This window comes from Colias croceus, chromosome 6, assembly GCF_905220415.1.
Source record: "Colias croceus chromosome 6, ilColCroc2.1".
Taxonomy (NCBI): domain Eukaryota; kingdom Metazoa; phylum Arthropoda; class Insecta; order Lepidoptera; family Pieridae; genus Colias; species Colias croceus.
Window position 1 is genome coordinate 4,025,691 of NC_059542.1, and position 26,094 is coordinate 4,051,784.

Consider the following 26,094-nt stretch of genomic DNA (forward strand, 5'->3'; position numbering starts at 1 on the left):
TGACCCGTCGATCGTAAAAGACATTCACTACCACTATTACTGGCGATCTCAAAATTGAAACTTGTTATTTTACCCTACATTTTGAAAAGAATACGTAACTTTTGACCGTAATAAGGACTTTGAATAATATAAAACGAGTGTAATTTTTGGAACCAGTATCACTTCGATTTCAATACACATACCTTCAAGAGTAAAAACATGATATCGAAAGTAAGTAGCCAAATTGTATTTTATTTTATATTTTATTGAAATATTGAATTATAGCAATTATTCAAAAATTTATCTTTTTATATTAACAATTATACATTCTAATTTATTATAATGTTTCAGGTGTTCATTATCGCGGCTGCATTTATAGCAGTTAGCGCACAGGATCACTATCCGTACGGCCAAGCAACTTCATCCCAATCAGTAATTCGCCATGGCATTGCTCAAAACCAACACGGTTACAATGTCCAGCCGATTGCCGTACACGCTCCTGTGTACCAAGCTGCTCCTATCGCTCATCAATCATTAACTTTACAACACGCAGCGCCTATTAGACAAGCCGCGTCTTACATCCAAGCTGCTCCTTCTATTTCTTACTCACCAGTTATTTCTCATGCTTCTCCTATCATATCCCAAGCTCCTGTATACGCTCAATCTGCTCCTGTATACGCCCAATCTGCTCCTGTATACGCGCAATCTTCTCCTGTATACGCTCAATCTGCTCCTGTATATGCCCAATCTGCTCCTGTATACGCGCAATCTGCTCCTGTATACCAATCTGCTTACTCTCATGGTTCTCCCGTCATCTCTCATGTAGGTTCTTCCATCTCTCATTCTGCGCCTATCGTTTCCCACGCTGCTCCCATAATCTCTCATGCTTCACCTGTCATTTCTCACGCTGCCCCTGTCATATCTCATGCTACGCCTGTCATTTCTCATGCTACCCCTGTCATTTCTCAAGCTACACCTCTCTACACACAAGCTATCTCAAGTGCCCATCAAGCTATCCCTGTTCGTCAATATGCTGCTCCAGCTCTGACCCTTCAACATGCTTCAGGTCATTATAACCAACAATACGCCCAAGGACACCAGGAATACTACGTAAGTAATAATATTGTACTTATATTTTTGTATATCATTTTTGTATATTTATTTCATCCTCCTAGCTCACCAATAAGTTTTAAAGTATTATTCGCTATTCATTATTTTTTCCGACTAATAACTGTACTTCAGTTTCCAATAATTCCCTATTTATCTGCTACTAACTACCTATTTCTTCCAGTCTTATCCCAAATACGAGTTCGAATACGGCGTCAACGACCCCCACACCGGTGACATCAAGTCCCAGCACGAGAGCCGCGATGGAGACCGCGTGACTGGCTCATACAGCTTGCATGAGGCTGATGGATCTGTCCGCACCGTGCACTATAATGCTGATGCTCACAATGGGTATGTTCTTATAAATTAATAATATAGTAAAGGTTACGACTTCGACATTCTATGAGTCGATAATGTCTCGCTGAAGTGAAGAAACTTGATTGATGAGTCTTGTAGATGTTCCGAACGTATCTAATGATGTTAATAATAATTTTGCTTAAACATCTATTTACTTAAAGGCTTAACAATATAACAAAATAGAACTATATTTGCTTAACTTTCTTTATTTTATTTTTTTTTTCTTTTTTCTGTGTAGACGCAAGAAGCATATTACCTAATTTCTTCATAGTAGGTACCTAACTCAATTTTATAAAATTTTAATAATATGTTTTTCTTCTTCACAGATTTAATGCTCAAGTAGAGCACTCCCATCCATCCAGGCATATCGAAGCTCCTCAGTATGCTCAATACCATCATTAACCTAAGATTTACTTACATTTAATACGCTAGTTATAAGAATTCTGTATTGAACAACATAGATAATAAATCTAGTCCTCATAAAACATATTCTTTTGTTTTTTTTTTACATTTTTACAAATATGCAGCATCGCAACACTCTTGAATTTGAGAGCCTTTTATGGGTCATTTATATATATTTAGGAAAATTTCATAAAAGCATATAAATAATTGACATATGCTTTCAAAACCATTTCTATTTAGATTAATTTTCAAATAAACAATGTTTAATTATAATGTGTCATTTCTAACACATATATCATAATCAAGTTCTGTATTCGTTCCAATGTTTAATTCTTTATGATTTGACTTGAGTACTGCAATTAACACCAATAAAAACTAAAAGTGTATTAAAATAGATTGCATACCAAATTATATGACCAAACAGTAATTTCTACTCAAACTACATCAAAATTATCACGTAATAATTCCACAGATAACCACAAAATACATGAAATTACTTTTAATATGATATGCAATAAAATAGAGGTTACGAGCAAAATAAGCAATTAAACGTTCACGCTCACAGCTTCAGTTAAGAACCGCATAACCACGAATTTAGCATACAGATTAAAGACAATGTAAAATGCGTCCAATCGTTTCATTCATATAAAATACGGTCTCGTGTACATTAACCTCATTGGACTGTATCGCCTTCCGCGTCTTCTCCTTTCACTGCATTCTTTTAAATTAATTTGTGAAAATACGCATAATGCCCAGCGTAATTGTTTTGCGTATAATGCGTCGGGGAACACGTATGTCGTGTGTTTGTGATTTATTAACCGACTTCAAAAAAAAGAGGAGGTTATCAATTCGGCCGGTATATTTTTTTTTTATGTATGTACACCGATTACTCCGAGGTTTCTGAACCGATTTACGTGATTCTTTTTTTGTTCGACGCGGGATGGTGTCGAATTGGTCCCATAAAAATTTTATTCGGATAGGCCCAGTAGTTTTTATTTTATGAGCATTTTTGTCTGTAGGTATTTGTAAATCTTGCAAGTGCAAGTTTGAAGTCGGTTGTTTTTAACGCAGTTATCACTTGTTCCAATTGGATTATGTAATTTTTAACGGATTTATGTAGTTTGCACCTTACAACGTAGGAGTTTGTGAGGAAAAAACTTTGGTATTGATGCTATCCGATTTATAAATAAAATATTAATTTATTTCTAGTATGAATAAGAATTGTGAAGACTATATATAATTGTAAGAATAATTTAATTGTGGTTTTTCGCTGATATGAATTGTTTACGTGTATATTATACGATTTTTTTGCTTGTAATTTAATGGTAAGCTCGTCAAAATGGTGAACCTATGTTGAACTTATTATTAACATTATTAACTAACAACTTTACTACACTTTCAACTTTAATATTTATCGATACCTCAAAAATATTAATTAATTTAGTATCATCTGAATAGTTAAGTGAAAAATTTTGTTGCCATTAATTTCGCATACGCCAAAATTCCAATGATAACTTCGATATAATGGCACAACAATGGTTAACAAAATATTTTAGATGTGTTGACTTCAATACTTGTTTAAATATAAAAAATAGAGTCTCTCAAAATTTATCACCGGAATGCCCAGAATACTGCAACTGCTCCTTAACACAACCAGACTTGTATTATTATCTACGTATATGTACTGTGCTTGCTCTACATAATGTATGTAATAAAATTATTAAGTTATAGTCACTTAATTTACTAATAGATATTTTAAACTAGTGCATTTTAAAAATATAAGATTAAAATTCTTATACTAGACACTAGGCAATTGGTAAATCTATAATACAAATGAATCCCAAAATGTGTTGGTAAGCGCATAACTTGAGAACCGCTTAACCGATTTCGTTAATTCTTTTTTTATAATATTCCTTGAAGTACGAGGATGGTTCTTATGTAGAGAAAACGTGAATATGTACCACGGGCGAAGCCGGGGCGGACCGCTAGTTAGGAATAAAAATTACCGATAAGACAAGAAACACCTTTTAGAACGCATTAGTTTACACGGCTTTCGGATCTATATACAATTTGGTAACCATGCAGAAGCTACCAAACTAGTATAGGTATAGACTATTTTTTGTCCTGGTACCATAACGAATAAAATGCGAGTGAAGCTGCGGGAGCTGCATATAGTGGACAAGAATGTGGCCGAAAATAAAAGTAAAAGATTTAAAAATAATTTGCTTTATAATTTAACATTAATTTACACATGTAACAACAAACAACAATTAAATAATAGGTACAAGGCAGTCTTATTATCCTAATATGATTTTCTAGTTCTGGTGATGGCTCTCAATATGTACGTGTTGGCCGGGGGCAGAATGTTTAACAACGGCGTTGAATCTGAAATACATTATACAATTTATTGTTTAGAAAGTTAAACCTTATCGCTACAAGCTAAGATAATTAATTGCATGTTTAAGGGTATGGAATAATGGCATTTTGTTCCCATGAAACAAGTAAAGAAAGTTTGAAATTATGACTTCTCTGACATTCCATTTTCTATCAATCCACAAGATACTAATTCGTTTATATAACATCATTAGATCTAATCACGTTATTCAACGTTTAAAATAATATTTCATATCACTTGAACGCACGCGGAAAAATCTAAAAACATGATTCAGCAAAATATTTTGAAGTGTGAACGATCTGACATCTAATTTCTCTTTGTAGCTAGCTTACGAATCAATAATTCAATTTCGTTTATATAAGCAGTAACTTTATAGCAAACTTTAAAATATAAAAAATATGGAGTTACTAAGAATGGTTCTTACCCATGGTGTTTATCAGAGGTGTATTCCACAGTCCTCACGGAGCCATCAGCTTCCTGGAGGGAGTATACTCCCTTCACGCTGTCTCCATCACGAACCTCATGCTGGAACTTGTTGTCTCCGGTATGAGGGTCCTCTACTTTGTACTCGTATTGGTACTTGGGGTAAGCCTGCAAACATAACGGAACCTTAACACGTCGAACATAACTATTCCAGTGCGGAAGATAATCTCAATTGGAATTAATAATGAAGTGTGATACGAATGAAATGAATGGAAAGTGTTTAAATGAGAGGCGGACATCCGTAAACGAAATAACGATTAGAATCAGTTCGCGCTAACTTACATAATAGTCGATAGGCTCATCGTGAGAATGAACGTCGGAGTGTTGGTAGACAGGTGTTTCGTGCGCTGACTCCTGCGAATGTTGGTATTGGTGGACGGGAACATGCACGTATTTCACTTCATGCTGAGGCACATGCGCGGCAACTTCATGGTGAACGGGATATTTGGCTACATGTACGTTTTGCACGTGGGCCTCCTGAACGTGGGAAGGCTCATGGCCCTGGTAGTAATGCTTGTAAGCAGGTTCTTCAGCGTACTCGTAAACTTCCCGGGATTGTTGTTCCTCCTTCACTGCTGGGTAGTGAACAATGCTCTGGGAAGACAAGGGGTGGTGTACTTGGCTGTGACTCTCTGATGAATGTTGAGACTCTTCCTCGTGAATAGGAGCTGGATCACGGCTCAAATGTTGCGGATATCTGTATTCCTTAATTTCCTCACGATGTACTGGTCTATATTTGTAAACGTGTTCCTCTGCAGTGCACGCCGCCAAGACGGAAGTTAAGATTAAAATCTGTAAATTGTAATTATGTTTAAATGTATTTATTCTAAAAAGCTAAATCGCAAAAACTTATAATGCATTATTTGGGAACCTACTTTAGTGAACATATTGAACCTTCTTCTAAGACCTCGGCAGTGAAACTGATGAATTAGCATAGGCTTAAACCTCAATATATAGTGGAGACGTTACGAGAGAGAATTGAATCAATCTGAGTGCTTGGGGCGTCGAAATTGTAACTCGGCGCACGCGCAGCCTTACATGACGTAATTTACGTAACCGATGCGATGGAACCTCGTCCGATTCCGACCGGATATTCTGAAAATTAACCCTTAGGTGGACATTATTTTTATTAAGGTGAACATTTACTTTCAAAAGACATTAACGTAACTATATGAAAATCGATATATTTTTATTTTACATCTAAGTACACTGATATGAAAAGAAAAACATTTTTTATGTTAATTTTGGATGAATTCACAACTTCAAAAACTTCTAAACATATTTTTTTATTATTTTAACAAAATAAAATTATACTTGAGCTGTGAATTATACATGGCTGTATTTTTCTTAAGTATTTATCCCAAAAAACTAAACATTAAAATTTAAAATTCAGCTATAAGAGAGCAAGATCAATACAGTAATAGCGAGGGTTAGCTTTTAAATTTTCTTACAGTAAATTATTGTTATTATGTGTTACCAACTTAGTGTGGTTAGGAATATCCTTTATCTATAAGGAAAAGTTGAATAAACTAGTAATATCTTCATCTTCATATGCAAGAAACATGTTATTATTGGTTATCCCATGCAATACAGGAAGTTATTAGGTAACAATACAATGCGAAAAATTACGCATCATTAAAAACAGAGCAAAATATACAATATGTAACAATGTAAATTATGAGAGCAGAAGCAAATCAATCATCAGTTATATGAAATAAATTGTATGTAACAGGAAAATAATAAATTTTAGAGTTTAATACATAAGTATTCCCTTTCAAAATATTAAAATTCTTGGTTGGCTTAACTGCGATAGAAAATAAGCAAAAGCGGTAAAATTTTTTTTATTGTATTTTAACCTACGTATTAAATTTTCATCATAATAAAAACGATAACCAAGAAAGTAACAATGATTTTTAGAGTCTAATTATTTTGATAGTATAATTACGGTTTGTTTTAACGAAACATAATATGGTATTGTTTATAAATAGGTATCATAATGTGCCTTATTGCACGGTAGCCTTACAGTATGTTACTTATGAGTACGTACATGAATTATATGCTAACAAGTAAATAATAATAATAATAATTTTAATACGGTACTTTTTTAGTTAAAACGAGTTTTTTTTCACTATGACTAACTCGTAACTATGTCCAATATTCGTTAATAGGTACTTACCTAATTAATATTTTAAATAATATTATATTATTATTATTTTAATCAAATAGGTAAGTTAACAGTTAGAATTAAAAGTCCTCATTATGTGTCTAGACATCCCGTGCACATTAGTATTCAGAATAAATTCAGATACAGTTTTCTATCTAAATTTAATGTAAGAGTAAGTCGATTTTAGAATAAGAAGAAGCCTTTACGTGAAGTAAGAAGCTATGTAAGTGTGTAGAATTTATTTAGAAACTATCTATCTTTACATAATGAAATTACTATTTGAGGTTAGTAAATTAAGGAGATAACATAATATTTTAACGTGTAATTTCTAAAGATAAGGCAAAAAAAAATAATTTAATATTATATTTTGAACAAAATATTAATTTCGTGGTACGTGACCCATTGTGTGATGTGTACCTAATAAAGTTTTACAAGCATTCCAACATATTTGCCAAGAATTTTAATTGTAGAAAGTTAAATTATATTTTTCAGATACCAGGACTTGAAAAAGTACTTACTTGCCTACAATGTTACATAAAAATTATTTAAATGATCGATAAACTTTTATGCCCACAATAAAAACCCCTTCCAGCATAATGTATATATTCATGCGTTAGTTACGTTTTTGGACTAACTTTTATTAGTTAACTAAGTACTTTTCAAATAATAAAAAAAACAAGTTACATTTTTTTCACATTAATCGGTTCAGAACAGTAGTCAGTAGTGACCTACTGATTTTTTATAATTAAATACAGAAGAAGATAATATTTTTCATCTAATATATCGCATAACATTTAAAGTTTTAAAAACTTTACTCTAAATTTAATTTTAAAATCTGTATTTAATTTTTATTATATTAACATGAAGAAACTTTAATATGCTCAACTTTTTTCCTAATCCGAGCTTTTCTAGATAAAACTAGCATTGATAAAAATATGATACACAAATAGAGGTTCTTTTGTAATATAATAAAGCATTAAGCAAGTGCATGTGTGTGTAAGTGCATTATTAATCAGGCAATTCTATTACTCTATATTCAATTCACGATGTTATTTAGAATTATAGCATAATGATGTCAGGAAGTAATTTAAATAAGACTGGAGAGCGTAAGATTTATCCCATAATCATTCTATTAATAGACACGAAAAAAAATATTTTCATATCGATAGAAAAAGTTTTTGGCAGTCATTATGCACCAGCTTTGTTGTACTAAAATTGAACCATGTCATTGTCATTTCGCTCCAAATACCTCCGAGTCAATTCATTGACCAAATTATTACCTAATTTGTACCGTAACATTGTAGGAAATAGTAACAGATTATTATAAAGAACTTTGATTAATTTACTTATATTCATTATTAGAGCATTATGAAAAGGAATGCTTGAGAAATTATAAATTATCACACCTATTGTGTGATTGTACAATTCAATTTTATTTGGCAAATGTTTGAAATAAACACATTTCCGGAGAAATGAAGCTGCTCCGAAAGCTATTTTTACTTCTTATTAAAAACTAGCTTCCGCCCGCGACTCCGTCCGCGCGGAAAAATTAAGATTTATTTTTTTTCTACGTATTTTTCCGGGATAAAAAGTATTCTATTTTATGCCCAGGATAATAAGGTATAATTACACCAAGTTTCATCGAAATCGGACCGTTTGTTTTTACGTGATGCTTTCACATACAGACAGACAGACAGACAGAAAGACAGACAGACAGACAGACAGACAAAAATTGATTTAATCACATATTTGGGTTTGGTATCGATACAGTAACACCCCCTGGTATTTATTTTTTCAATATTTTCAATGTACAGAATTGACCCTTCTACAGATTTATTATATGTATATAGAATAGATAAGCAGAATAGACTATTTGCAAGTACGATAAAAACATGGTGCCGAAACAAAGGGTCCTGTTGAATTCCTGCTGAAACTAACAAAAAAGGCCCTACTTATCTATTACGAAAATCGATTAGTGAAATTCATGTTGTCTTGTTCCATCCGCACCATAAGGAACTTTACTTTTAATACCAACCTTCTGTTTCATTCTAAATACTGCTGGAATTCATAAAAAGTTTCACTGTTGTTTGACGAATGTAGTTTGGAGATGTACTACTTATTTTTTATCAGTGGAGTCAAGGCAGCGTGCAAATTAGTTATGTTTCAACTTCAAGTACCTTTTATAGTTGTCAATATTATAGTGAAATCAATATTACCTTGGTTAGATACCTTGTTACTATGAATATAAAAGACGTGAATTTTATCTCGTCTATATCAGTTCATTGTTGACTTTGACAATAGTAAATTATTTAGAAGGAAAATGTTTTCAAAGGTGCGTAAAAAATAAATAAGAATACAAAGTGTAATAGTGTGAAAGAAAGAGAATTTATATCTACTTATTTAATTCGAAACATAGCGCTGCGATTTCCAAAATAGAATTTATATAATTTTTTGCATTTTTCCAAAAAGATTTTCCTCATTAACAGTGCTTTTTGAAGATGGGCATAATACTGGACATTACCTCACCCCATAAAATCCGCCCAAAAGTGAACACCATCTTATCATTAGTACATTTTGAAAACCCTCCTAGAAGTGAATGTTAGACCACATTATTACATACATCTTTATTTAGGTGGTTTGCATCGCTACTCTGGTGGCAGTCGCCGTGTGCTACGAACATGCGCACGCGCCTGCATACTCCTCCCAACATATCTCAAGACACGACGGTCCAGCTGAAGTGGTGCATGTGAAGGGGCATGATGCGCATGGGCATGGGCATGGATATGATGCTGTTGATTATCATGTAAGTTGCATGGTTGTTATTAAAACTTACATTTATTCGGTCAAGGTGTAGAGCCTTAGTAATGGTATACTTACAGAAAATGAGTTTATTTTGTTAAGAATATTTTTCAGAAAGAAAATCAACCATAATCGTAATATAAATTAGAACAATATAAAAACAATAGAGTAATGAACAATAGCGAAATAAGCAAAGACCAAAATATATAAAGAAACGATTTATTTCCATTTTAAATTTATTTTATTTATTTCTATCAATATTCGTTTTTATATAGGCTGCTGAAATGATAAACCTACAATTATTGTTCATATAAAATTTTGTTTTTATATTTTCAGGCGTATCCCAAATATGCGTTCGACTACAAAGTAGAAGACCACCACACTGGTGACATCAAGTCCCAGCATGAGGTCCGCGACGGAGACGTGGTGAAGGGCGTCTACTCGCTGCACCAGCCCGACGGCTCTGAAAGAGTCGTACACTACCACGGAGATAAGCATACCGGGTAAATTGTCTATATAATTTAATTCAATGAACTGAATATTTGATACTTAATGTATTAGGAACAAAAGAATTGATATTATAGTTCTGAGTTTTCAAATCACAATCATACAGCAGAGCCAGTAACCATATTATATCGATCAACCTTTGTTGATATGCGGCTTGTGTTCTAAATCTGATTGAATAAAATTCTCTGATAAAGCTAAAAAGAATCAGTCCATTAGTTTTTGTTGAGATTAAATTGAATTTGTTGAATAAAATAATTCAGCGTATCATTTGAATCAGTGGTCAAACCACAATGCCGTTACTGGAACTTTTTTTCGATGTCTATTGTTCATAGAAAAACTTTAGTGCTTAGATTTTAACTTGTTTTTGTTGCAATTCCAGCTAAATAAAAGTATGTTTCATACAACCATAATATTATCTATGTAGCAAAATATATATTTAATATATTGTGTCCTAATTTGTTAATCTAATTTGGATAAAGTTTTCATTTATTGTCATTGGTACATTGGTACGTCGGTCGTTGGCTTGTGCGTCTATTAGAAACGGTTTATGGAAGATCTCTATAAAAATGCTTTTACTCAACCGACTATATTCATATCGCGAGCACAAGAGCGCGCTGTGCATCGAAGTTGTCGTGGATAGATTGCATTCCATGCCGGACAAATCTATGTGGTTTTTGGCATGACAATGTATTTTTTATTGATAAATAAATAAATAGAATAAATTCTATACTTTGTTAGACAATATTAATAATGGACATTTTGTTACAGTTTCCACGCTGACGTCAAATACGGCACCCACCACGTCGCCCCAAAACACCACGGCCATTATTAACTGTGATATGAATTAATTTAAGCCACACTGTGATCTTATATTTTTATACTTTGTTTTAACTATTTGTTGTACATTGTTGAATTATTGATTCATTAAAATGTTAATATTGCATGCTGTGTTTTATAAATTGGGTAGTACCCCGTAGGTACCCCGCGGTTTTATCCGTATTGCTCCGTTCCTATTGGTCTTAGCGTGATGATTGTATAGCCTATATAATATTACCTTCCTCGATAAATGAGCTAAGACCGTAAGAATGTTTCAAATCAGCCCCGTAGTTCTTGAGATTAGCGCGTTCAAACAAACAAACAAATTCTTCAGATTTATAATAGGTATTAGTATATATTTTTCCAAGAGTCATTCATTAATTAACATTTTTTTATTATTATTATGCAGATACAATTAAATAGGTTTTTTCAACGTACATCATAAGTACATTAAAAATATGCACAAGTTTCGAACTCTGTTTAAACAAAACTTTATTTTTAGACTGTTATCATAGAAACAATATCAATATCAAGAAGAAACTTTACTAGTGGTCCGACGTTGTCGTTTGATAGAAACAAGTATTATCCCTCCATCTCTGTATTAATGTATAACTCAAGAAAGGCTCATACTCCTTCGGCACAATTTCGTATAGGGGTTTTAAAATTTTTATAATATTTTACAAGGCTGAATATAATTCATTTTTAACCGACTTCAAAAAAAGGAGAAGATTATCAATTCGGCCGGTATGTTTTTTTTTTTTTTTTTTATGTATGTACACCGATTACTCCGAGGTTTCTGAACCGATTTACGTGATTCTTTTTTTGTTCGATGCGGGATGGTGTCGAATTGGTCCCATAAAAATTTTATTTGGATAGGCCCAGTAGTTTTTATTTTATGAGCATTTTTGTCTGTAGGTATTTGTAAATTTTGCAAGTGCAAGTTTGAAGTCGGTTGTTTTTAACGCAGTTATCACTTGTTTCATTTCATTTCAAAATAGTTTATTTCTATCGATATTTTTTTTTTGATGTCATGATAAGAATTCAGATATTAAATATTTTTGGAAAATGATATTCGACACAATATTAATTCGAACTACAATTTGATTATTAAGAAATAACGAACCTACTCATTTCTAATCCGTTTAATATTAAATTCTATTTAGGTATGTTTCTTAAGAAAAAATAAATTAAAATACTGATGTAATTAGCTGTATAACATTTTATTAGTATAAAGCTTTTTGTATAAAACAATCTAAATATGACACGTATTGTAGTAAATAATATTAATGATGATGATGAGTTCCGAATTTCACATCGGCGTGGAATCTGCAAATTAAAAAAATATAAGTCAGTAGAAGTAAATTGCACTATAAAATATTCATATTTTATTTTATGTAAACGATAAATTAATACCTGAATCCTAAGCCTGAATCCTATACTTTGTAAAAGCAATTGAATTTGTTGTACGTAGTATATATCTGTCAACTGTGTTATTAGTCAAAGGCAAACGTTGATTTTATCGGATAACGCATCATTAAAATTTTAAAAATATACATTAAGTATAGCTAGGATAAATTATGTAACTAGGCAGTAGGCATTTATTCTCACCCGGTGTGATGGTCGCCATGGTAGTTCACGGTCCTCTCGGAGCCGTCGGGCTGGTGCAGCGAGTAGACGCCCTTCACCACGTCTCCGTCGCGGTCCTCATGCTGGGACTTGATGTCACCGGTGTGGTGATCCTCCACTTTGTAGTCGAACTGGTAGTGGGGATGGGTCTATGGAAAAAAAATGATATAGATAAGTCATCGAATAGTATTCATGAAAACTATATATATTTGTAGAGTTCTGAAAAACGTTACATGGTAGTCATGGTGACCGTGGTGTCCGTGAACCACTTCAGGATGTCCGTCGTGTTTGATGAAGTGTTGGGATGAGTGCGCTTCCCCGTAGCCGTGTTCGTACTGCGCCGCTGCCACGGCGAGCAGGGTTGTGAAACAAATGACCTAGAAACAAATTAAAACTCAAATAAAATTGAACAAGATGGATATGTAGCACATGCTCATCTTTGTTATATACTACTAAATGTGCCCTGCAGTTTTACCCGCATTGCTCCGCTCCTGATGGACTCAGCGAGATGATGAGAGCCTTATAGCCTTCCTCGATATATTGGGCTATCTAACACTGAAATAATTTTTAAAATCGGACCAGTAGTTCCCGAGAGTAGCGCGTTCAAACAAACAAAGAAACAAACTCTTCAGCTTTATAATATAGAACATGTCATATTATATTTTGGTTAAGGGTTCTCATGACCGATTAAACTCAAACCCAAACCTTGATTTGACTACCTTTATGTGTGCATATAAATAAAATTTGAATAATAAAACTACCTTGGAATACATATTTGGTTGTTTCTATTACTGATTTCAGAAACTGTCTGATACGTGATAGTTGACTATGCGTGTCTTTTATATTATGTTCAATATACGGTTTACGGTTTACCAATAGGCTATCTAACCAAGGTGAGAGAAATTATATTGATTTAACATTTATGTGATTTATTAAATAAAACGTATAGCTTTATTACCGGAAGGAAGTTAGCGCGGAAAGTTTTTTTTTTTTAATTATTAATATCTCAAAAAATTGCTCCTTAAATGCTCCATCAGAATCAGTAATTGCTCCACTTCTATAATTATTAGTTTATTTATAATTAATTTAAAAAAAAATCCAAATACTGAAAACTTGATTTCCCTATAGAATGAAAAATATTCACTTTTCATAAAAAATTTTTTTGCAAAAAAATTGCTCCTTAAATGCTCCATCAGAATCAGTAATTGCTCCACTTCTATAATTATTAGTTTATTTATAATTAATTTTTAAAAAAATCCAAATACTGAAAACTTGATTTCCCTATAGAATGAAAAATATTCACTTTTCATAAAAATTTTTTTTGCAAAAAAATTGCTCCTTAAATGCTCCATCAGAATCAGTAATTGCTCCACTTCTATAATTATTAGTTTATTTATAATTATTTTTTTAAAAAATCCAAATACTGAAAACTTGATTTCCCTATAGAATGAAAAATATTCACTTTTCATAAAAAATTTTTTTGCAAAAAAATTGCTCCCGATTTGCTCTATCAATTACAAAAAAAAAATATTTAATTTTGATAATTTTTACAATAATTAACTGAAAAACTATGTTTGCATAGTAAACTACTGCGCTGTGACGTCATCAATTATTGTCGTTGCGACGCATAAGGGCCATATTTACATGTATCAGCACTGCAGCGATATGTATAGACCTTAATGTTTATGTTTTCTTATTTATATTATTCACTAGATTTCCGCCCGCGGCTTCGCCCGCGTTTTCAAAGGAAAACCCGCATAGGTAGTTCCCGCTAACGCAAACGATAGCAACTTGACACCGAAAGATGAAACAAACGACTGAAACACAAATTAATTGATAATTACTTGAAGTTTTAATAATACGAATAAACGTACGAGTTTAGGGATGGGTAGGGAAATGTTTATAAAAATACCTATAATAAGAATGATTTAAATAGGTACATAATAATATCTGTTCCTTGAAATTTTGCTAGATGAAAACTCAATAATTAAAATATGGCGCCTAGATATTCTTAGAGTACCTATAATTAATAGCAACATAAGGTAAGTACTAAGTATTAAATAATAATATTATTATTCCCAGCATAAAACTTATTAATGTCATTTTAAGGTAATTAATCATATTAAATAGTTGCTCTTTTAAAATCATGTCAATATTACATAATCTGTAACTTATATCTAACTTCATAATATATCATTTTCATCTTCCATATATTCCTTAATGCTATAATAGGCTCTCTGAACTAATATATTTTTTACATGAGTTTTACCTGAATTTAGCACTACCAAACTCTTTAATACAATGTGGAATTCTGTTGTAAAAGCGTATACCTAGACCCATAAATGAATTTTTAACTTTGGCTAACCGGTGAAATGGCATTTCAATTTTATTTCTGTTCCTTGTGCCATAACAGTGTTTATCTCCTACTCTTGTGTGTAAGTCGGCGTTTTTGTGTACATGCAAAATATTATTAAATATATACTGTGATGGTACAGTAAGGATACCAGTATTCTTAAAGAGATCTCTTAGCGAGTCCCGAGCACGTAAATTATATATAGAGCGAATGGCTCTTTTCTGTAAGATAAATATAGTTTCTATATCTGCTGCCCTGCCCCATAGTAGAATTCCATAGGAATAATACTTTTTATACACCATTACAATTAATCTAATATTGATTGTGTTCATTGGTTACATTTTTAAAATCTTCGTGTTTTATAAATTTATATAGAATAGAAAAAATTCGATCACGAGGCGGGACTCGAACCCGCATAATTTCGTGATCGAATGTTTATATTCTTTATATTTATAAATTTATATTTATAAAGCATTTGAATGTCATAAAACCAAAAATATCAAATTCAATCTTCGTGTTTTGTGAATTATTTATTTGTGATATTATTAATGATTTATCATTTACGTGATTCTTTTTTTGTTCGATGCGGGATGGTGTCGAATTGGTCCCATAAAAATTTTATTAGGATAGGCCCAGTATTTTATTTTATGAGCATTTTTGTCTGTATTTGTAAATGTTGCAAGTGCAAGTTTGAAGTCGGTTGTTTTTAACGCAGTTATGTCTTGTATGTAAAACCTTTTGTCAAAAATAAAATTCTTTATAATTAGCACATATTTTATTATTTATACTCTAGTGAAAAATTTTCAGGTGATTATATAAAAGTAGGGCTCAATTTTTTCGCGAACCCTACTTCTAAATAATTACCACTCTTCAATAATTTAAAACTCCTTGACTGAATCCCTTCACACCCTAAAATAAAAAGTGCCTATTAATTTTTCTTATAGTAAACAGAAATTCAAATTCAATTATAAAAATACTTATTACCGATTTAATACTTTGATGATAATTGATAGTAGAAATATTTATTACTAACCTTGATATTGTTGTGGACATGATGAAATGTCTCCATAATATGTTATATGTAATATATAGGTACGATGGTATACAAAAATTATTATCATTCGAACCTGCAATCCTAACTTGAAGACTCAATAAAACAAAAATTATAATTATTTCTTATTATTCTTATCATCAGAACCCTTTAGTTTCTGTGATCTGTGATCAGAACCAAATAATTACATGATAATAATTAATAACCTTTTAAGTAATACCATCCTACTAATCTATACTTCTATACTAATATTATAAAGAGGAAAGGTTTGTATGTATCTATGTATGGTTTTCACGCATAAACTACTATACCGATTTTGATGAAATTTGGCACAGACAATCTTTAGACCCTGAGAAAGAACATAGGCTACCTTTTATTGCGAAATATGTACCACGGGCGAAGCCGGGGCGGACCGCTAGTAATATAATAAATGCGAAAGTTTGTGAGGATGTGTGTGTGTTTGTTACTCATTCACGCAAATACTACTGAACCGATTACAATGAAATTTAGCACACATATAGACCGTAACTTGGATTAACACATAGGATAGGTTTTATCCCGGTAATCCCACGGGAACGGGAACTATGCGGGTTTTCCTATGAAAACGCGGGCGAAGCCGCGGGCGGAAATCTAGTGAATAATATAAATAAGAAAACATAAACATTAAGGTCTATACATATCGCTGCAGTGCTGATACATGCTTAGTGCCTTATGCGTCGCAACGACAATAATTGATGACGTCACAGCGCAGTAGTTTACTATGCAAACATAGTTTTTCAGTTAATTATTGTAAAAATTATCAAAATTAAATAATTTTTTTTGTAATTGATAGAGCAAATCGGGAGCAATTTTTTTGCAAAAAAATTTTTTATGAAAAGTGAATATTTTTCATTCTATAGGGAAATCAAGTTTTCAGTATTTGGATTTTTTTTTAAATTAATTATAAATAAACTAATAATTATAGAAGTGGAGCAATTACAGATTCTGATGGAGCATTTAAGGAGCAATTTTTTGAGATATTAATAATAATAAAAAAAAAACTTTCCGCGCTAACTTCCTTCCGGTGCTTTATTGGCAATTATTGTTATGAAAACTCGCGTGATTATGAAATGTGATGTAAATAATTGTATTACTGATGGACTTAATAAAATGTACCGATCTGATGGCGTACAAAAATTGTTCATCTAAATAGCAATAATCAGTGAAATGGATAAAATGCATACGTCCGGTCCTGTAACAAATAATCGGTCAAAGAACTCTAATTTTATAATAATTATAATCAGTTTTATATCATATAATGTATGTCATGAAGCATTGAAAATAAAAATCTTGATTCGTTATGTATGTCTTGTGTGGAAGGCGTCGGTCGTCTCTAGCACAGGTTTATACAGGTCAATTAAGGAAAGCTGGCATGTTCACAGTACTCACACTTATGCAATTTCACTTACAGTATGTTCAAAAATAAATGCGACTCTAGTTTCATTTTAGACTTGAATTGTAAAATGGGTGCGTTGTAGATAAATATATGCAAATATAATTATGAAAGCTCTCATAATTTACCTGTAAAATTATAATTTAAAAGTAAATCAATTGATGAACTTAATTATTTATTCTAAAAATAATCAATTGGATAAAAGTATTAATAATCATTCAATTATCAAATAATAATTAAATTTCAGGTCATAAAAACAATACAAATAACACGTGCGCTCACTCCCAAGTCCCAACACACGGATGGTTGTTTTGATAATGATTTAAATAACGGACGTCTTCTGCAGTTGCGGAGCAGTCTTGTCCTGACTTTGGTCGAGTAAAAATATCTAAGAAATATTATATTTGTAGTAAGTACGTAATACCTACCAATACGCGCTAACAAATATGTGTTACATGTTTATTGTATAATTTTCACACTATTGGTTTTAAACTCAAACTCAAACATTTATACAATTATACTTCTTCTAGAAGCACTTTTGAATCGTCATAACAGTTTAACAGTTTTAACATTTACCACCAATTCAGAAAGCAGTATCTATAGAGAAGAAGAAGAATCTATTTAATCATAATCGTAATCTTCTACTTCACTTAAACTTTCATCGCTCGAAGAACTCGATGTTTCGCCGTCGGAATTTCTTAATGTTATTATAAATGAGTCAGTGTAATTATCTACTTTTGGTTCTAATTGAATATATTTTTCCTCATGTTCTCGCGTCTTTCTCCAAACGTCACTAAACATATCCAGACTAATAGCATTTGCTTCCTTTCTAAATAATTCTTCCGCAGTTTTCAAGTTAAAGTTCACATTTTGTGATGCTACTTTCCCTTTAATTAAAAAGTATTGTTTCATACAAAGTAAAAATGGACCAGAAATTCTTACTCATGAATGATAATGTCCCTTCGCATAGGTACGACATGACAGGGAACGGCCGCTCTTCGAGACCAAAATATTCAAGTTTTAGACTGGCTTGCATATTCGCTCGTCTTTTAATTCTATTGAATATGCTTAGGATATGTCACAACTAAGCGCTCTAAAAGATTTTCCGCAAAATTTAATTACGGATCAACAACTTTACGAACACTTCCAAAGTACACATACCGCAATAAGACATTGGTATTCAATTTTAAGTAAGAACAACCGATATCGTTTGTAAATTAATGTAAATGGTGATAACTCTGATTATTAATTAGTAATTTGATTGTTGAAAAAAAAATGCCGATTTTAGTCAAAATTTATATTTTTCTAACAAGATCCTTATCATCCAAATTTCCACCTTGGTGAGAAAAATTGACATTTCTAATGAAAATGAACAAAAAATTAAATGATTTTATTAAATACTGTAAAATAGTATATAATTCTTCCATTTACTGTATCACAAAATTCTTCATAGATTTTTAGATATTCGTACTACACCAATTACATCACCCTGTATTTATAAACAATTGCAAAATATGACACATACATAGGCCGAGAGATACTGACACAAAATTTCGGCTCATTTGTAACAGAACGGCGGTTCTACAGAGGTCTTATTACGCAATGACAAAAAGAAAAATGATGGTCAGAACGCTAGTACCGGCGGACTAGTCGCGTGGGCGTAAGTCACACTCGTCGGATAAGTAAGACCCCTCTAGACCGCCATCCTGTTACAAATGACCCGAAATTTTGTGTCAGTAGGTATCTCCCGGCCTAACATGTGCAATGTGTAAATGTGTTGACGTTCCAGCTCTTCTTAATATACTTATACCTAGTTGAGGCGATCGTCGAGTTTAAATTGTGTTAAAATATGTCAATGTATTTGTACTAAATAAACGATTTTTATTTTTTTATTATTTATTTATTTATCCTTGCAATAAGATAGATCAACCACATCAAACAAGCTTGTATAAGGTTCCTGCAAAAGACATGAAATAACCATTGTATCAGAACAAACATATTTCAGCAATTCTAATTACAAAACTAAGCGTTCCGCGCTTAATATCTTATCAACGATATTATGCTTAATTATTATTTACTAAAAGTATAACATTTTTCATAAGCTTTTGTAATTGAAATTTCTACACATTCTGGCTTACAAATAATTAGTAGCGAAATCAATGTTACCTTGATTGTATCGCTTTGTCTATCGATATAAAAGACATGCACATTGTTAACATGTATCAGTTAACAACGAAACTTCAAAATATTAACGTATCCAAAAATATTACCTATATCATAGCAAAATGTTTATCAAGGTAACATTGTTACATAAGATAAATCTAGACGAAAATGTATTAAACGTTAAAAATATATTTACAAATTATTAATAATTATTATTATAAATGGTATCGTGAACTTAAGGCCTTAAACTTTTAGGCCATCTGTTTCACAACCCTGCTCGCCGTGGCAGCGGCGCAGTACGGACACGGCTACGGGGAAGCTCACTCATCCCAACACTTCATCAAACACGACGGACATCCTGAAGTGGTTCACGGACACCATGGTCACCATGACTACCATGTAATGTTTCTTAGAACATCCTCATATTGTTTAGTCAAATATTATTCGATGACTTATTTCATTTTTCTCTATAGACCCATCCCCACTACCAATTCGACTACAAAGTGGAGGACCACCACACTGGTGACATCAAGTCCCAGCATGAGGACCGCGACGGAGACGTGGTGAAGGGCGTCTACTCGCTGCACCAGCCCGACGGCTCCGAGAGGACCGTGCACTACCACGGGGACCATCACACCGGGTAATTTATATTATTTATTTCTGCTATGCAATTAATCTTCCTCATTTCAATCTTTCTAAATAAGAGTTAAGTATTTTATCTATTTATGAAGAATTAATTAAAATTATGTTTTCTTTGCAGTTTTCATGCGGATGTGAAATTCGGAACTCATCACATCGTCCCTCACCATCATCATTACTAATCAAAAACAGATGCTGCATCATCCAATTTGTGAATAAGTGCAACATTGTTATATTATTTCTTGCTATGCTAAACCTGTACAAATCTAATAAAAATATCAAATTTTATGTAAACTTTTTAATCATTACCTGATTCCCGAACACCTCATAAATGAGTGTCATTAAGAAGGACCATATTAACTATGTTCTAGTTTTTTATTTTTTGACTTTCACATAACTAGAAATAGTGGCTTAGTGATCAGCGAGTTAAAATTTAATATTGTTGTATATTTTCAAATTCAGGCAATGAGGAAACTGACTACATTGGAACGGCAATGATTGAATTATTATTAATTATTCCATAATGCAATTTTAAGCATTTTAACTGTAATTTTAATTATTTTATTATAAGAATGTATATTACCCACCTCTTTTGGTGTGAATATCGATTTTACTGCATATGTAAAAAATATACTAATAGAGGTATATACCAATATTTTAAAAGTAATGAGGCCTAGAATTTCAATAATTTATCTATACTAATATTATAAAGCTGAAGAGTTTGTTTATTTGTTTGAGCGCGCTAATCTGAGGAACTAAGAGTCCGATTTGAAAAATTATTTCGGTGCCCATTTATCGAGGAAACAGAACAGAACAACAGAAGCGGAGCCACGCTGGTGAAACCGCGAAGCGCAGCTAGTCAAATATACAGCCCTTTTATGATAAATATCGATTCGTCGCATTTGATGCCCTATTCCACAGATGAAATCAATACAATATAATGGTATGAAAGTAAATAAAATAAACTTATAATATTTTTCGTACTTCTCGTCATATCAACTGATCTAAGCTTAGTGGTGCATGTATTTCTCGTCTTGTTAATAACAATCAATATATTATGTTTCACTGAATTGTATTAAATAGATAACACATTATTAAAATTATTTCATTTGTATTTAAAAAATGTAAAGTCCGCCTCTATCTGTGTCTTTCTAAATCTTTCTTCTAAACAACTTCAGTTTTTACCATTAGGTAGAGTATTACTCAAGAAAAGTTTCTATATAGAAGTAACGAGTTACTAAGAAAGTGATTTGGTTTAGAAAATACAAATAATTTAATATTTTTGTATCCTTACATATAATTAAACATCAATATAATAACGCCTGATGGAAACAACAAACAGGAAATTTTATATTTTACAGGAAATTTCAAAAAGTCTTTTCGCAGTTTCGTATTGTTGAGTAATATTAAACAATTAATTCCATATTATATAATTATGAAGTAAAAATATTCGTTGAAACAATTATTATATATAAACATTAAATTATGCAATTCATACGGAATTTGCTGAATTAAATATTATATTGTGCTAAATTAATTTGGTGGTTACTGGTGAATTAAATTAAAATTGTTTTCGTAATAAATCTATTTAAGCCGAGAAGATAGACGTCAAATGCGTTTTGATCGAAAAAGAGTCAAATGAAACAATCCTAAATAAAATAAAAAAAACATTAGAAAATATAATATTTATATGTTGCAACGTTGTAAAAACGGTGAAATGTTATAAATATACACACAGTATTTTATTTGTATATTGATGACTGTATTTAACAATATATTATAGTGTTTTTAACCCATTTCAAAAAAGGAATAGGTCTCTCTGTAGGTACCTATGCTGAAATGACCGATTTACAATTTTTTTTAATCGTAGTGTTCCGACCTATTGATTTCGGAGACACACCAAAAATCTTTTAAAATTTCAAGCATAAATGTGCAATTTACTTATGTACATGTATTATTATAAGAGACATAAAACTAGACCCAAAAAAGGTTCAAAATGTCTTCGTAATTTGTAAAGTCCTTTGTAATTATTATTTGATAGATAGTTTAAGATATGAACAGGAAATTTAACTAGACGATGTATTCCTTCAGCTTGTTTCCTTGCTCTTTACACGATAAGCTCTTTTTTGGCTCTTTTCCTTAATAGAGCCACGTCGATATCATTAAAAAATGTAGCTATTTGATACAATGGATGCAAAAATAAACAGCATAGGTAGGTGTATTATAAAATTCATTTATTTTATTCATTTTTCATACACGTTAACATAAAAACAAAAAACAAAAACTTCGTAAGATTTAACATATAGCTTGGGTCAAACATTCAATTCAATAATGATGATGATGATGATGGGGAACAATATGGTGGGTTCCGAATTTCACGTCAGCGTGAAAACTGAAACAAAAACAAAACATTTATAAAGTGTGTGTGTGTGTATAGTTTTAAGCCGTAGTAATTTCAAGCGTACTTCTAAATCCCTACTACTTAATTCCCAAATGATTGATGACGAGAATAGAGAAAATAACAAGGAAGATTGAGAAATATTATGTGAGCCGCTAGTTCTCCTACTTATCGTACGAAACACAGAAGCATTAACATGCTACTATTCTACGCCGATCTTCTACGGGAATATGTTACTACTCAACGCCCACATAAAAAAATATAATTGCTTGTGACTCATACCCGGTGTGGTGGTCGCCATGGTAGTGCACGGTCCTCTCGGAGCCGTCGGGCTGACGCAGGGAGTACACGCCCTTCACCACGTCTCCATTGCGGTCCTCATGCTGATGCTTCATGTCACCAGTGTGATGATCCTCCACTTTGTAGTCGAACTCGTAGTGAGGATGAGTCTGTTTAGTTAAAAAACAAAAATCAGCGTTTATATCAGAGGTCTAATAACTTAATAGTGAAGTAATTGTAAGAGTGAGTTCAGTTTATAATATGAATTTATTACATGGTAGTCATGGTGACCGTGGTGTCCGTGAACCACTTCAGGATGTCCGTCGTGTTTGATGAAGTGTTGGGATGAGTGCGCTTCCCCGTAGCCGTGTCCGTACTGCGCCGCTGCCATGGCGAGCAGGGTTGTGAAACATAACACCTAATAGATATGAAAAGATTAATTATAAGTACTCATTTTGTTTTAAAATAAAAATATTTTTTATAGGAAAATAAAAAACAAAATCGATTTACCTTTGTGTACATTTTGTTGCGAATTAAATTTTAGTACTCCTTTGTATTAAAGGTAACTATTGAACTGATGCATGAGAATTATTTTCACGACTTTTATATCGATAGACAAAGCGATATAATCAAGGTAACGTTGATTTCACTCTTAATAATTTAGATATAAACCGCAACATGTGTACAAATTTTCTGCTACACTTAAGATATTACTCAAGAAAATGTCTATATCGTATATGATCTGAAATTTCATGGGGACGCTTCGGTAATTAATTATATATTTTAATAAGGCTCATATAATATGCATAATTTATATTTGTAATCTCTATTATCTAGTATTTCGTTACAATATTAATTTACAAAAAATGATTCGTTGTTATGAAAACCATATTTTTTATAAACAAGTGACATTTAAAGCCTTCTTACATTTTTTTGTATCGCTTTATGTCAATTATTATAAGTAATTTAATTATTTTAAGTATATCCATAAATTTGCAAAAACACCAGAGGACTTAAGCAAGATGATAAATGACCTAGCATCTGAAAGTGCGAAGGCGGGATTAAAGCTAAATCCGGACAAAACCAAAATTATGACCAATGGCAAAAAATACCCGGTAGCACTGGAACAAAAACAAATATCATACGTTGAAGATTACATCTACCTCGGCCAACTAATATCCCCAGAGGACAACGAAAGCAAGGAAGTTGATCGAAGAGTTGTGAATGGCTGGAAAAAGTATTGGTCTCTTAAAGAAGTAATGAAAGACAATAACCTACACATTTCAACTAAAGCTAAACTATTCAACACATGCATCCTACCTGTGCTGACGTATGGAAGTGAAACGTGGGCTCTACCAAAAAACATAACAAATAAACTCCGCATCTGTCAAAATTCCATGGAAAGAAGCATGACTGGCATCAAAAGAAAAGACAAAATAAAGCAAAGCAGCATCAGATACAAGACTAAGGTCCAGGACATAACACTGAAGATAAGAAGGCAAAAGTGGAAATGGGCGGGGCACATGATCAGGGGTAAAGAAAAATGGAGCAAAATAACTACACAGTGGTACCCAAGAGAAGGAAAGAGAAAGAGAGGTAGACCACAAAAAAGATGGGACGATGACATCAAACAGGTAGTGGGCACAACTTGGGGTAGAGTGGCCATAGAAAGGCCCGAATGGAAGAGATTGGAGGAGGCCTTTGCCAACTGGCAAACGGACACGCAGAGATGGATCAAACCTACCATATATAATACATACATGAGTCTGATCAAAGGCTAATAATAATAATAATATCCATAAATAAAATATCTAAACTTATACAGGGTGTATACAGGGTTACTTGTAAAACACCGGCAACCTCGCAGGACAAGATAGCTAACGTCATAAGCAACAACATTTGTTCTACGACTTTTGATAATTTGTTAGATTTTATTTTCATACAAAAATAAATATTCATTTAATTTTCCGTTTAAATATTATAAACTCTACGCCTCCCAAAAATTCTGTAAACAAGAAGCGAACGAGAGGGGGAAGGGGGCGTCGCGTCGTCCATCCGATAATGAATAGAACATAGACTTACAATTTATTGCGTTATGCCAAAAGTCGTAGAACAAATGTTGTTACTTATGATGTTAGCTATCTTGTCCTGCGAGGTTGCTGGTGTTTTACTGACAAGTAACCCTGTATAATATTATCGTTATTTTATTCATTTTAATTCCATAGTCTCTCGATTATTTTAATGCCTAAAAAGCGTACGTACGTATACGTACGTATATATAATAAAAAACAAATTTAGTTTTTATTTAGTTCGATACCCGGTCGATACAAGTGAATTTTAAATAAATCGAAACAAAATTAATCTTTGAATTCAGTTCTATTTCTTTTTAAAAATAAAGGAATGTTTCCTTTCTGCAAAATCTATCTTCAGTATTTCAAGTACTTTCCCTCCGGGACCCAAAATTTCCACACTGTATTTATATTTTTTTTTATTTAAGTAGGTATATTATAATATTTTATACGTAAATAGTAATTTTAACAGTAATTACATTATTTGTTAATTTTGTATAACTACTTATATATTAAAAATAATAAACGCACGTACTGGTAATAATCAGGAGCTACATTCATCGCTCTTTTTGTTCGACCGCAAGGAGTTATAAACGTAGAAATCTTAGTAGAAATATCTTTATTGTTCTAGTGTCATGTCATTTTTAGTAATAATAATAAAGTAGTGCGCTTTCAATTATTATAAGTATATAATATACAAAGGGAGAGCGATGATAGCTATGTATTTTGTAGCATGTAGCTATGTATTTTGTAGAATGTAGCTATGTAGAATGTACTACTATATTTTTAAGTTATATTCAGAATAACTTGCAATTTTTTGTTCGAGTCATCCAAAAGTCTGACCAGTTAAAAAGAAAACATTCGAAACAGTATGCAAATAAAAGAGATATTCAGTTAAAATTTTAATTATTACAATTCAATTGTTTTCGCTCGCATACTTAAGAGAACCCATATCTTCCTGCAGTAGACACTTATGATTATTTGGTATTAAAAAAGCTATCGCTGACACTCTCCATACACTCGCACTTGATAAGGACAAGAAAATAATATTATTTCATCTGAAAAACCTACGCAA

The 26,094-nt window shown here is 32.1% G+C and overlaps 5 protein-coding genes across 5 annotated transcripts; 3 read left to right on the forward strand and 2 right to left on the reverse strand.

Annotated features, from left to right (window-relative positions):
• Positions 1-91: 91 nt before the first annotated feature.
• Positions 92-1,932, forward strand: LOC123692251 (DNA-directed RNA polymerase II subunit RPB1-like). The gene is made up of 4 exons (XM_045636973.1): positions 92-210; positions 331-1,089; positions 1,271-1,437; positions 1,770-1,932. The coding sequence occupies exons 1-4, from the start codon at positions 199-201 to the stop codon at positions 1,843-1,845; spliced, it is 1,014 nt and encodes a 337-aa protein (XP_045492929.1). The 5' UTR covers positions 92-198; the 3' UTR covers positions 1,846-1,932.
• A 2,228-nt stretch (positions 1,933-4,160) lies between these two features.
• LOC123692627 (histidine-rich glycoprotein-like) lies at positions 4,161-5,610 on the reverse strand. The gene is made up of 4 exons (XM_045637390.1): positions 5,599-5,610; positions 5,006-5,515; positions 4,665-4,831; positions 4,161-4,230 (listed from the first exon to the last, which is right to left on the reverse strand). The coding sequence occupies exons 1-4, from the start codon at positions 5,608-5,610 to the stop codon at positions 4,161-4,163; spliced, it is 759 nt and encodes a 252-aa protein (XP_045493346.1).
• A 2,875-nt stretch (positions 5,611-8,485) lies between these two features.
• LOC123692267 (cuticle protein 19-like) lies at positions 8,486-11,134 on the forward strand. Its single transcript, XM_045636991.1, has 4 exons — positions 8,486-9,219; positions 9,520-9,690; positions 10,023-10,189; positions 10,962-11,134. Exons 1-4 carry the CDS (start codon positions 9,208-9,210, stop codon positions 11,023-11,025), a joined length of 414 nt encoding a protein of 137 aa, XP_045492947.1. The 5' UTR covers positions 8,486-9,207; the 3' UTR covers positions 11,026-11,134.
• A 1,076-nt stretch (positions 11,135-12,210) lies between these two features.
• LOC123692275 (histidine-rich glycoprotein-like) lies at positions 12,211-23,576 on the reverse strand. The gene is made up of 7 exons (XM_045637000.1): positions 23,461-23,576; positions 23,225-23,368; positions 22,954-23,120; positions 22,629-22,665; positions 12,869-13,012; positions 12,618-12,784; positions 12,211-12,335 (listed from the first exon to the last, which is right to left on the reverse strand). The coding sequence occupies exons 1-7, from the start codon at positions 23,470-23,472 to the stop codon at positions 12,293-12,295; spliced, it is 714 nt and encodes a 237-aa protein (XP_045492956.1). The 5' UTR covers positions 23,473-23,576; the 3' UTR covers positions 12,211-12,292.
• Positions 19,691-20,561, forward strand: LOC123692272 (cuticle protein 7-like). Its single transcript, XM_045636997.1, has 4 exons — positions 19,691-19,768; positions 19,890-20,033; positions 20,108-20,274; positions 20,395-20,561. The coding sequence occupies exons 1-4, from the start codon at positions 19,757-19,759 to the stop codon at positions 20,453-20,455; spliced, it is 384 nt and encodes a 127-aa protein (XP_045492953.1). The 5' UTR covers positions 19,691-19,756; the 3' UTR covers positions 20,456-20,561.
• Positions 23,577-26,094: the final 2,518 nt, after the last annotated feature.